The 13932-nt window shown below is 34.8% G+C and overlaps 1 protein-coding gene across 1 annotated transcript in view; it reads left to right on the top strand.

The window, feature by feature from the left end:
* The window catches only part of DCN (decorin), a 38673-nt gene extending 25223 nt beyond the window's left edge, over positions 1 to 13450 (top strand). Inside the window, exons 4-8 of the mRNA XM_066319265.1 lie at positions 4312 to 4525; positions 4714 to 4827; positions 5998 to 6091; positions 10696 to 10834; positions 11952 to 13450. Of these exons, the coding sequence (XP_066175362.1) occupies positions 4312 to 4525; positions 4714 to 4827; positions 5998 to 6091; positions 10696 to 10834; positions 11952 to 12146 (756 nt within the window). The 3' untranslated portion in view covers positions 12147 to 13450. The remainder of the gene's footprint in view (positions 1 to 4311; positions 4526 to 4713; positions 4828 to 5997; positions 6092 to 10695; positions 10835 to 11951) is intronic.
* The last annotated feature ends 482 nt before the right edge of the window (positions 13451 to 13932 follow it).

Here is a 13932-nt window from a genome sequence, read left to right as displayed (position 1 = left end):
AGTTTAAACCCTGAAGGATGCATGCATCAGTAAAGAATTGATGTTAGATAAGTGCACCATCCCCAGCTGGCAAAACAGGTGTATCACTATGTAACATGGCTGATGAAAGTTTGCTGGTAATTTTCCATTTTGATTCTGGTTTTGGCAAGACTCTCACTTCAAACTATACTGAATTAAGACGTATGGGGATTGAAACCCCTCAGAACAGTCTCCTGAGACTCTCATATAATGAAATTACACCAGAAAATTTAATTCCCTGCTCCCTACTCCTAGACAGGGCAAAAAATTGGAAGTTTAAGTATCCGCAAAAAGAGCACTCTGCTAATTCCACCCAGACTGCCACACACTGCCTCTGCAGTTTGTCAGGGTGTATTTTGACAAAAGCCTGCCAACAAGGGTTCCAAAATTTTTCTGAATTGTGAATCCTCCCTTTTTTTTTGGGAATAAATATTTGAGGTAGAAACCAGGTCAGAAAGAGCTGAATGGCCAGACTCCCACTGACTTCAACATAGCCAGTGTCTATTCCTGTCCTACAGTGGTTTTTATTTTTTCTCCTGACTACAGAAATACCAGAGATGTTTCACTAAAAAAGAAAGTCATCTTTGCAGCAAAGCTTAATTTATTTTCCTCTCTGAACGTCACTTTAACTGCTGGTCATGATAAGGTGGTGCAATGTTATAACTGACTCAATGTTTACTATGCATTTTACATGCTAGATTATGACAAAGGAAAAAGTTTTATCTCAGGAAACTGAGGATAGAAGTTGTATTTTCTCTTATCCACAGGAAATTACTATGAAACTTACAAGCCTAACAAACTTATGTATTAATACTTGATATATTTTTGCCTCTTTATTTTTTCTTACTTTCATGCCTTTTTTTTTTTTATTATTATTTTTTTTTTAACTTAAGGACTTATATTTTTGCACCCATACCAGGTCATGTTGAAAGCTATACATTTGTATGCTCAGTCTTTTGTATTATGAATTTGTGATGTGCGTCAGTTTTTTTGGGGGATAAAGAAGTTAGGGCTTAGGGAGTATATTTAGTCTAAAGGAAATATCCTTTTTCCTCCACTAAAAGTGAAAGTGTAGAAGAACGTAGATTTTAAAATAAAAGCATCAATTCCTGTGAGTTTTTTGTCTAGGTTGTCATTTCTGCCAAATCATTTCAGCATTAAAAGTGATCTTTGTGACCAAGGGCTCCAGCACTCTGGGGACTTTTGTGATAACTCTTATTTTTCTCTCCAAGTACTTCTTGCCCTGTACAAAAATGTCAAATGTTCTTTAACACACTGAATATAGTGTCCCATCGTGCCATCTGGGCTTTATTCAGAATAGCTAGTCCATGTGACCTGTTTTTGCCCAAGATCCATTCCTCTGTAACACTGCCTGCAGATGTTTTCCCTAGGTTTTTGTCCCCTGGTTCCTGTTTTCATTGACCTCTAAATCCCCGGAGTTTTTAATTCTATTTTATTTTGGTTTGATTCAGCTTTTGTTACATACAAACCATATGGGACACATTTTGAGGAAAGTAAACAGCATTGCTGCAAGGCTAATAACTTAGTTCTTAAATATGGGACATAATAGAGGTATTGTGAAGTGGGAAAGGAATCCAGGGCTTGCCAGGTGCTATACTGGTGTGTTATCCTCATCATTTGTTGTTGCCCTGGGAGACAGTAAAATGTCTCTTACAAACTGTGCTGTCTGGGTTTATTTTTCCTTCTTTACAGCTGCACAACAATGGAAAAATAATGCAGGTTTAAAATACTGGGAGCAGGGACTTGCTGGGAGGAGTCTAATTGGGAAATAATATTCTTGTACAGAAAAAGTTGTAAAGTCTGACTTGTGGCATTTTCCCACCTTACACCACCAAACACATGTTCCCACTGAGAAGTCAGTGTTTTTACACATACCTTTGATAGAACACCACCACTTCTAAGTGAGAGACTCCTTGCAGTGTTTGAATAAAACAAGAATTCTGAGTGTTTCCCCAAAATAACATAAACACTCAGGAGAAAGCATTGGAAAAGCATAGCAGATTGATCCTAGGTACCTAGATAACTTCTGGGTTTGGTTAGGGGTATCAATTCCCATCTGAAGAGATATAACAATCAACTACTCAGAGAATACTTACAGTGCCTACCCAAATCTATGCCTACCTCCTTCCATCAAGAAATACTTCGCACCAAATCATCAGCTGTAATTAATGTCTCCCAAATTTTTTTATTTAAAAGGTAACAAAGTTGAAAGAACCCAAAAGAAGGCAGACTTTTAGCTGAAAAAAATGATTAAGCATATATTAAGCATTACAAAGCAAGATGCAAAATAAAAATTTCAAATGCTCATAACATGAGCCTAAACTCATTGAGTGTTGACTTAGAGATCTATGGAAAAAATATGGTGAAAATAATAAAAAATAAATAACAATGTAGTTAGCATTAACACATTCGATTATTGAAATAAAAACAATTTAACAGACTAATTGGCATAAATCCAACTGTACCATTTTTAAATTCTTGGATTGTTTGCCATGTCCTAGTACTCTACAGGTAGTTGAACTTCACTATGGGCAGAATCTACATCTGTATCACAATTCTGGCAATCATGAACCAGAAAACCACTCCCATTCTGTATCCATGTGTTCTCTTGTCAGGTTTGATAGTACGGGCCCAAATAGAGTGTTGAGGGCATGGTTTCCACTGACCAACGTATTTATTTTGGGATAGACTTATTGCTATGGAAATGCTCTGCTGAGCTGTGGGTGACCTCTTCTACCTCCTCCTGCATATGAGTTATTTCCAGCTAGTATACAAAATTAAACACAGATATAGTCAGCTTTACCTGCACTGAATGAAACCATGTATAGTACACCCTGCTGGCTTTGCTCAGGGTGATCTGCAAGAGGAGTCCATTAGGGGAAAAACATATCACCATTTTAACTGCCCACTTCTCTTTCAAGTTTCCATGATGGAGAGGTGCTGTCACAGAGGCTGATAATCTTGGCATTGTTCTAATGATTCTAATGATGACTTAACTGATTATGGAATAAGTCAGACACTCCCATTTTCCTCCAAGAAACAGGCTAAAGTGTAATTCTGAAAATATTGAAAGTGTATGAAAATGTTCTGAATATTGACTACAGTATTTACAACAACTTTTGTCTTCTGTTTCTGAAACTAGCATAATGGAGGTGGTGAAAAAAATGCCCTAATAATAAATATAAGTAGATATTATATCAATATTTACATGTCTCATTCTACCATTCTACCATGTTTGTGTTCACTTCACAAACATGCAGCACTGCATATCTGATGAGTAGATAGCAAACAGATGGGATAAGAGTCATTAAATATCTATTATATCTGAAATACTCTCCATTACTCTGTTATGTCCTGACAGTGATGAGACCTTCTCCCTTTTTGTGTCGTGGTTAATTAAGCTGAGAAATTTAGAAGTAATGTGAAATTTCAGAGGCATGCAGAGAACACCTATTACAGATAACAGTGCTTTCATGGAGGCTTTTGTCCGCTGGCTGATTAGAGATAATCTTCTTAGAGTTACCCTGAGTTTAGATATCACAGTTGTGAGAGCTGGGTTAAGCACCAACAGGGAAGGCGAAGTAAGTCCATGATTCCCAACTGCAGGACTTGGAGCATGATGCTTCAGGTTGTTCCCGTTCCATGAAAAGTTTTGCTCACCAAAAAGATAGCTTATATCTCTGAAAAAAATAAAAAAAAATAAAAAATAAAAAATGAGGTTATTATACATCAGAAATCTAGTAAGTGCAGTTTTGTAAGACTAAGAGAAACGAGGTGAATTTATGTATAATTTTACTAAGCTGGGGTGTGCCTTCACTCTATTGAGTAATAGAATTTCCTGTTCAGGAGAAACTGGTTAGAAGGGTTGTATGATGATGGATAAGGTATAACAGTAACCTTAGGATAAACATAATGAGGAAAAAAACCCACCCGAACAAAACTTATATATATTTTTGTGACTGTCTTGTTCTTCACAGCTTTCAAATGGAATAATTGTACTTATCCTTGCACATAAATTATGGATCCTAACAGAATGAAGAAACACTTGTATTTCTATAGGATTTATAAGTTCTATAGGACTTATAATAATTTTTTAGTACTGCATTACATTTTCTTCAGCTCACAGGATTTGCCGTCAGAAGAGCTCAAAAGGCACAAGATAATAATAATAATAATAATAATAATAATAATAATAATAATAATTTTAAAGGTTTTACCACAAAATAATTTCCCTTCCAATCATCTGAGATCTCCTTGATTATTACTCTACAGGCATTGATCCTTGTCAACAACAAAATCAGCAAAATAAGCCCATTAGCTTTTGCTCCTCTGAAGAAACTGGAAAGACTTTACCTGTCCAAGAACAGCCTGAAGGAGCTCCCAGAAAACATGCCGAAGTCTCTCCAGGAGATACGAGCTCATGAGAATGAGATCTCCAAGCTGAGGAAAGCCGTCTTTAACGGACTGAATCAAGTGATTGTCTTAGGTATGAGCATGAGAAATTATAACAAACACAGCTGAGTGTTTCTTCAAGATGTTGTTTTTAGTTTGATCAGTGATTATATGTAGAAAGCCAACAAATGCCCCAATAAATTGTACCTCCAAATTAGCTTTGACCTGAAGAATATAGGTACCTACACTGCAGCACAGCTCACAACCATGTTTTGTTGGCAGAACTAGGCACCAATCCAATCAAGAGTTCAGGCATTGAAAACGGAGCTTTTCAGGGGATGAAGAGGCTCTCCTACATCCGTATCGCAGACACCAACATTACAAGCATCCCAAAGGGTAAGAAATTCATTTGGCATTCCAGAGATTTTCACAGGTATAACGTGGTAACTTCTAGTCAGTTGGGAAAAAAAAATAAAATGGAAGTTTTTTTAGCCTGTTCTTAAAGTATCTATTTTTAGATGACTTTTATTAGTTTGGAAAATTTTGGCTTTTGGTTACAAGAAGCTCCATGCAAGGTGCAGTGTACAATGTCATTTTGTTATTTTGCTTTTCTTGCATCATAGCTGAAATATAAAATGGAAGAACATTTCCAGCCTCCAAGCCTGCTTATTGAGCCTTATTAACATTACACAATTGTAAACTCCTGTAGAATTAGCTGAAGTCGTACAAGCATAAAATCAGCCCTCCACAAGTCTGTGGGCTTGAAGCCAAAGATACTCTCCCTATAATAAAACAGAAACCTTTGCTATTTTTTAAAGTAGTTAATTGCAAATTCCTTCAGAATAAGAACAATTTCATTGTAATTTATTAAAAACAAACAAACAAACAAGAATGGTTCCAATACAGAGGAAATTATATTCAATTTATTCATACTTCAGTCAACAGATTGTTTTGAAATGGCTGAAAACTTTTTGAAAGATAATACAGGTTGTTATTTCTTTTTCTTCCCATATTTCCTGTTTTGGATGTTCTTTTGAGGGACCTCAGATAGGTAAAATATGTTTCCTCTTTTTTTTTAACTCATAAAAAGAATTTGTAAACTAGTGTCCACCCTAACTAAACTAATATTAAAATTATTTTGCCTCATACTTACAGTTGCATTTTCTACTGCTATTTCTCGTTAAATATCTAGGTGCCAGATGTTTTCACATTTATATATGTGGATATTCTGGCTAAAATGAGAGTTCTTTATATGTCCCATTTACATAATCATGAAGACTGGAAATAATAAATGAGAAGAATTTAATTTAGGTATTTTTCGAGAGTTAACTGTTTTATAATGACTCTATGAGCTTGGTCTTATTTAATGCTAAATAAATTGTTACTAGCTGTTTTCAGTTGCCCTGATTGTGAAAGTTCTTAATTTTATTTAGTGAATTGTTCATGGGCATGTTTAGAAAAAGTCTTTTATCAACTTTAAAAGAACCTTGGTATAGTACAAGTATTTTTTAAAAATATTAGAATCCAGTTTAATCAAAAGTAATTTGATGCTGTTCTATCTTTCAGGCCTTCCTCCATCCCTTACTGAACTTCACCTTGATGGTAACAAAATCAGCAAAATTGATGCTGAAAGTCTCTCTGGACTCACCAACTTGGCAAAGTAAGAATTAATTTCTTCTTTTCACATAAAATATTAGTTGAAATTGCAATCACCACACAGACAATTATAAAACATTAGTCTGGGGCTTCATGAGTATTAGAATCATTGAAATAATAACTTAACAGGAAAGACTTCTGAGGATTTGTGTACTGATTGAAGAGAACAAACACTTATATTTTCCCGACAAAACTTTTCATCTGTTTTCAGCAATGAGTGTTATATGCTCAGTACAATTGTTTATTTGATTTACAACAAACAAAAAACCAAACAAACCCCAAACTAAACCAAACCAAAACCAATAAAACCCAAACAAACAAACAAACAAACAGGAATAATTAGACTTTTTGAATTATATCATGTTTCTTTGACTGCATGTCCATTTTTGGTTCATGCAGTTTTCTTTGAGCACAGCTCATGCAGCTTGCCTGGAAACTGAGGGAAAAAGTACATGAGAACCAAAACTTCTTTCAAAAGGGGTTCCTTTGTTTCTCAAGAAAGACAAGTTTGCAGTGAGTGCAGGAACATGATTAAGAAACAAAAATCATAAAATTTAATTGAAAAATTGTTACTGTCAGAGCGACATTACTCTGCTGATCTGAGACTACGTTGTTGAATAAGTTTCTCTAACTGTAGGAAAATAAAAGGACAATTCCTAATGGTTTGAGAATTCATTCTCATCCAGAAACATGTAGCAGGGTAAAATAGGCCTTTACTAAAAGTAATTTTTATAATTTAATACTTAAAAAATTACTATGAAAATAGTTTTTAAAAAGACTGATAATCAAACTTTTACCCAGATTACTGGATGTAGTTAATGGATTTTCATTTTAAACATTCTGCTTGTCATAATGAGGGTATAAAACAGAAATCAGAGAAAGATTACTGAGTAGCAGGAGTTTACTATTATTTACAGTTCAATGCAATCAAGTATATAGTAACCTAACACTTATTTTGAATCTGAAAATTCCAAGATATAAAGCTTAGAATAGTTTATAAATTAAGACATTTCGTCCAACATTTTATGTTAATATTTTACCACAGATCCCCCCACCAAAAATAAGTCCTGGATTTTAATGGAAAAATAGAAATACTATAATGATGGATTAGAGGACTATGAAACAATTATTTTTTGTTACAGAGGCTTAGTATAAAATAAAATATTCTTCAGAGAAATTATGAGGAAAACTTCCAAAACAAGATGATAACTACTCAGGTAGAGAGTAATTTACATTACTGGAAGTAGGGGTTGTGGAACATGTGAGCTGTCCTGCAGATGACACAGTTTTTCTGTTTTTCTCATTCACACTTGGAATACACCACAGGCAGCATCGCATGGACAACGTTGTTGGAAGTCTGGCTTGAGACATAGAGTTTTAAACAGCAAGTGCCAATGGACTCCTAAAAATATCTAAACTTGGGCTGCTTATGTTGTGGCTGTACAGTATGGAGCAACAAGATATTCTGTTGAGCATGATGTGGAAATGTGGAGCTGCTCAGAGCAAGCTCCATGTTTTAAACCATTCTCTGCCCTGTGCTTAAGCAAGTAACCTAAGCATAGTCAGAGATGCCCTTTTTCAAAAGTGAGAGGCAGGGAAGAACACAGATTGGTGAACAACGAGCCCATTGCACAAAACAAAACAGACAGATGAGGAAAGGAGGGAGCTATGGAAGAGCTCCAGCCCAGCATTAAAAAACCTATCTTTTATTTACATGTCTAAATTTTCAGTAATATTAGGACCGAGTCAGACAACTTTGTTCGTGCCAACTGAAGCCTAACAGTCTAATAGGTGTCCTAAAGCACAGATAAATTTTGAGAAACAAGTAATTTTTCTGACTGTGTTAAGGAATTTTAAACTGTAAAATGTTTCATGCAAAAGCTTGGTGTAGTTCTATTGCTCATTCTCTTTTGTGTTTTCTTGCATTATAGTAGATAGTAGATGCACAATATTTGTCCTTTTTGTTTGTTTGTTTTCCTTGAAAAATTACTCTTAAGTCTTTCAAAAGACTTTATAAAATGCTTCAGTGAAAAACCAATATTCTTATGAAAGTAAACCCAACAAAGACCTTGCTAATTACATTCAGGAATGAGCTCCAAGAGGACATTCACATTACACATCTCATATTACTGTTGCTTGTGTTCTAACAAAGCTCACTGAAATGGTCTAGCTCCATACAGTGGAATTTGAACCAAACAAAAGGAGTTTTAGATTAGATATTAGAAAAAATTCTTCAATGAAAGGGTAGTCAGGCACTTCAACAGGCTGCCTAGGGAAGTGGTGGAATCACCATCCCTGGAAGTGTTCAAAAAGCATGTGGATGTGGCACCTGGGTGTATTGTTTAGGGGTGAAGGTGGCGGGGCAGCATTAATGTTTGGACTTGATGGTCTTAGAGGTCTCTTCCAACCTTAATGATCCAATGATTCTAAGACCATAATGATAATAATGGTGTTGAGTATCATGAAGTTCCTTTCAAAAATATAGTGGAAATGATTCAGCGGGGATGTTGGAGACAAAGGGGAAAAAGTATCTGAAAATTTCTTCAGTGCTGAGATATGGTTTTGGTGATGCTCTTCAATGATCTACAACACTTGGATGAGATCTACTGAAACATTGGGAAAATGTTACTTATTCACTAATAGAAAAGGAAGTAATATATCAATGTATGAAGCAACAGTGATTTTTCAAATTCTTCCCATTTTTTCCTACGGGAAGGGAGATGAAGACCATGTTCTTTCCAAGCACTCTTAATCACCCTCTGTTTTACACAATAATATTGACTTATTTCATCTGTAAGCAGAGCCCCAAGTGACTGAGAATTTTTTGTAAGACATTTGGAGGAGATGTAATTACATATAATTTCACTTCTCCTGGGATTTAGGCCCACTTCACTACTATAATTTCATTCTTTCCCTAGAAGACTTTGCAAAGGGACTATTTTTCTTCAACAGACTAAGATGAGAGTCAGAACTACTTTTTTTCATATTGGTCTCCTAGGTTGGACACAGATGCTTGTAGACCTGCATATGCAGTGAGCACATATTTAGATGTGTGTCAAACAAGAATTTATAGCCTTCTGACAAAATGTGGAGGTTTTTTTTTTTTTCTCCAATACTTTCAAAGACATTTTCTATGACTACCCATCACTGAAGTCCTTTTTAAGCATTCTGTATAACTTCAGACTGAATTGCTCTGTAGGATCCAATTCCCCAAGTTTTCCTAAATCTTGGTATATTCTATTCAAAAGAAGGTGCATTCTAATAATTTTTAGTGAAAATTCTTCATTATCAAATTCTGGCTAAGAGATGGGATACTGTGAATTTTGATTTCTGCGTGAAGCAAATTCATGTTGATGAAAGTGCGAGTTCTCATTAAATTTTCCTTTCTCATTTAATAGTTTGAAAACATTGCCATATTTAAATTAGTATGATAAGATTATTTGTATTATATGTAACACTAATTAATACTAGGAAACCTCTCAGCCATAAAGATAAAACAAGAATTTTCAGTTCTGTGGTTTTATTCCAGTTTCAGACCTGGACTTCTAAAATTGCTACAAGCCAGAAAGAATTGCAGATTATTAGATTACTGTGAAGAAGGCTTTCTTTAAAATACTCCTCCATGGAAAATTATTTTAGCATGAATTTTCTTATTACCTACATTAAATTCTCTTACCGATTAAGCTATTTATAAATCACAGAGCATTTCCCCCCCCCAATATTAAAAAAAATGTTTGAAGGAAAACAGAGCAAAATAGATCAATTAAGTTTAGACTTTATAGAAATAATTTTCTAAAATTACAATACTCCTGATGATGACAACTCCTGAAGTATTGTCACTTATTTCTTTACTGCAACACAGAGTATTTTAAATTATGGGAGGCTCTTGAAAAATTTCTGGAGTTTAGTAACCGCAAACCAAAATACTATCAACACAGAAGTACACAAATAGAAACAGATTGTCCAAATTGAACTTAAATTATGCTATGAACCTAGTACATGGACGTGTAAAGCAGAAAGGATGTTTTTGTGATGAAAACTCTGGATTGGAACTTGGGAGAAATGTGTAAGTCCCACTTCTGTGTCCTGCTAAAGGGGTCCTGGAGTATGACTGAGCTCCTGTTTCCAGCATGTAACAGGGCTCTAAGTAGTTAAGTACCTTAGAAGGATGTGGTGGAGTTTTAAGATTAACAGTTCTGGGTACATGGGTTATGTAGTTTGGCAAAAAGTTTTCAGACAGTGCCCTAAGGTTACAAATGTCACTTACTCAGTGTTTCAGCTTTTGAAGAAAAACTGGTGCCTATAGAGATGCACAGTATGTATCTACACCAGGATTAGTCACATAGCTCATCAAAGCATGCAGTATCATAATCACAAGTTGAATGATATAATGATAATTATGATTGTTCACATCACATGCCAAATTTATTTAATCTTTTTTATTTAATAGCTCTACCTAGCTCACACATAATTTTGGCAATTAGCCTGGTCTGTTCTGCAGCAGCAGTGTAGAGAAGAAATCAAACCAAGAAAGATTGTTAAGTGGGCAAATTTAACGCCTTTTTTGTTGTTATTTCCTCATTTATTTATTTTTTTTAACTTTTTCAGACTGGGTCTCAGTTTCAACAGTATTTCTTCAGTTGAGAATGGCTCTCTCAACAATGTTCCTCATCTGAGGGAGTTGCACTTGAACAACAATGAACTTGTCAGAGTACCCAGTGGACTGGGTGATCACAAATATATACAGGTAAAGGTTACCATACTCAGAGAGTCAAGATTATCAGTCTCAGAGAGCAATTGTTAAAAGATTCCTAATGGTATTTGTGTGTTTATTCAATCTTGAACAGAAATGTGCCCACTATTTTTAACTTGATGCAAGTTTTGTAAATGCTTGAATTATCAAGAAAATATTGAATACAACAAGAGGAATCTAATTCTGATTTTTTTGTGGACATAGTTATGGAGGTGTATAGATCTGGATGTGTACTTTTGTTGTCTCTGTGTGTCTGAAGGGCCACAACAAATATGGGATTATTTGTGTACTTTGGTTTCCTCTTTACTCAAAAAATAATTTCTAAGAGCATTTCTTCTGCTGTTTTTTTTCTTTTTTTTTTCTTTTTCATTTCTACTAAGTTACGTTTTGCAACCTTTCCTTGTTATCTCACAAAACAGTGCCATCAGGAGGGCAAATAGACAAAATAGACATTTCACATCACCAGTATTTTTGAGGTCCTTTTGGCTGGAGATCTAGAAATAATCCCTCTTGGGAGCAATTTAAATCTGTCTTCACCTGGACTAAGATTTTACAGGAAAGAAAACTCCCAAAGAATAAAGATTCCCAAATGTAAATTACCCCCTGCATGTAGCTTGGAATAATTCTCCAGAAATGGTGAATCTGAAGCAAAATAATATTCACCAGCTACTTTAAATCATCATCAGTGATTACTTTGACTCTGAGTCCTGGATAGTTGCACTCATGAGAATGAAATTATTAGAGCTGGAGAGAAAAAAAATAGCATCAAATACAGTGATGTATTTGAATACTCTGAATACTGTGCATGCTCCTGAGCCACCCTGCTGTATTAATAATTTCACATCTTTGACTCCTCTTTTAGTTACAGTGCCACCAGCTAACAGTAGCATTATTAGATTGCCTTGCATAATTGGTGTATTTTCTGTACAAATTATGTCAATTGGGTGTATGATAGTTATTTCAAAAAGTTAACAGAGTCAAGGATCTGTTGGGAAAGCAGACACATTTGTATAATGTTTCCAAAACACATGTGAAGTATTTAACATGAAATAGTTTATCTTATTTGCCATGACAGCTCAGTTTCTCACTTCAGTACTTGTATGCTTTTCAGGTGGTCTATCTTCATAACAACAAAATCGCTTCCATCGGTATCAACGACTTTTGCCCTCTTGGCTACAATACCAAAAAGGCCAGCTACTCCGGTGTGAGCCTCTTCAGCAACCCCGTGCAGTACTGGGAAATCCAGCCCTCTGCCTTCCGGTGTATCCATGAACGCTCTGCAGTACAGATTGGAAATTACAAATAGATGTCCAAAGATGGGGCTAAAGTGTCTGTTGTCTTAGGCCTGTTCAAAAAACCATTGCTAACAATTAACGCCAAATGCCAGAAACTTCACTTTAAAGTGGAGATGATCCATTGATGTAGAATAAATGAGACATGACAGATGTACAAGAGTGAGCATACCATCAATAAGAATTGCCAACTGTGCTTTAAACTGACTTATTTCAGCCTTTTTTTTTTTCAGCATGCTTTCTGTGGCATTTTTCAGTTTGCTGAATGCTACAGGTTTTCAGATTCCACTGTATATGAAATTCGGAGTAAATATTTGTCAAGTTATGATATATTAAAAAAAAAAAAAAAAAGATAGTGATTGAGGTTATTTTTATAGCCACACACAGAGAAAAATAGCAGAGGGAAAAAAGACTCTCAAATCATCTGGAGACTTGAGAAGGTAAGAGTTACCTCCTTTAAATTTATTTCAAGCCCTGGAGGTTTAAAAATATCCACTATAACTCTAAGATAATTCTGAATGTATCTATTTAGCAGAGGCAAATAAAGTTGTTGCTAATGTCATTATTTTTGGAAAAATAAAATAAATTCATATTGTACACATAGTTCTTTAAAGTTTGCCATTCTTCTAGAGCAATGCTATTCAGAATTAGCCTAACATCATCCTAAAGAACAAAATACTGAGTAGTCTGCAGTAAAAAACTTGTAACCTATATCTGGAGCTCGATGACTAAATTTCTCTAGTGCTAATCCTTCTGACCTTAGTCACAAGAGCAGTTTTTCTCACTTTACTGCCTTGCAGAGTAGGGTATAAGGGTTTAGTAATTGTTATCAATCTATATATTTATCTAAACAAAGAACCATAGCAGTTCACTTTTCACTTGTTCTGCATTTTACTTTTGTCAGCATCTTTAACAGGTTTTGTTTTCTAAAAAAAAGGAATTAATTGTGAAGAAGAGATATGCAGGCTCCTCCATCTGACAAATTAGTGGAATTTAGTCTATAGAAGCAAAACAATAAGTATAGAAACATATGAAGTGAAATAACTGCAATTGTGGGGACATCATTTGTAGATGTATCTATTTAGAGTGATTTGGAGCCCTCTGTAAATTTGGATTCTTCAACCCATACCAGCAGGTAGCAAGCACATCAAAGGTAGGCTGCACATTTCTACTGTCAATCTTCAAAGCTAAACATATACTCAATAAAAACATCACCTGAAAAGAATCTTCTGCAGGCTCTTAATACTCCAAGGTCAATCTCTCTAATTTGTAAAACTTATATGTCATTTATATTAAAGAATAATGTAATACAGGCAAACTCCAAAGTGTTTGTCTTTCTTCTCTTGTTTTGATAGAATAACATCAGTGTGTCAGAACTTTAATTAAGTCTTGAAAATTGAACATCTTTGGCATGGTGACAGCCAAAGTAAGAATAAGTTGTGTGAAATTGTTTTGCTTCAAAGAACTTTTTTATGCCCAATTCTCATAGGTATTTTTTAAGAGCAAACAAATACAGTCTTTTTATAGCTCTCATTTATTCAGTAGTAAATAATTGGAAACAATTATGACTCACTATATCCGCTACACAGAAAAAAACATGTTTGCACTCTTCTGAGCTATCTTCTTCATATAGTAGCCAATGATTTATCTCCTTTCTTTCTGTCTTTCTTCTTAGTTTCACATTTTCAGACAGTTATTTTTAAATAAAACAAACAGTATATGATATCTTTCTGTCACAGGAGGGAATAGCCTCCAGAAAATCATCAGTTATGCTTTTTTCCTTTTGGTTCTTGGTTGGAT

This window comes from Sylvia atricapilla, chromosome 5 (assembly GCF_009819655.1).
Source record: "Sylvia atricapilla isolate bSylAtr1 chromosome 5, bSylAtr1.pri, whole genome shotgun sequence".
NCBI classification, from domain to species: domain Eukaryota; kingdom Metazoa; phylum Chordata; class Aves; order Passeriformes; family Sylviidae; genus Sylvia; species Sylvia atricapilla.
The sequence above is the reverse complement of the archived record's forward strand: the minus strand, read 5'-3'. Positions and strand labels throughout refer to the sequence as shown.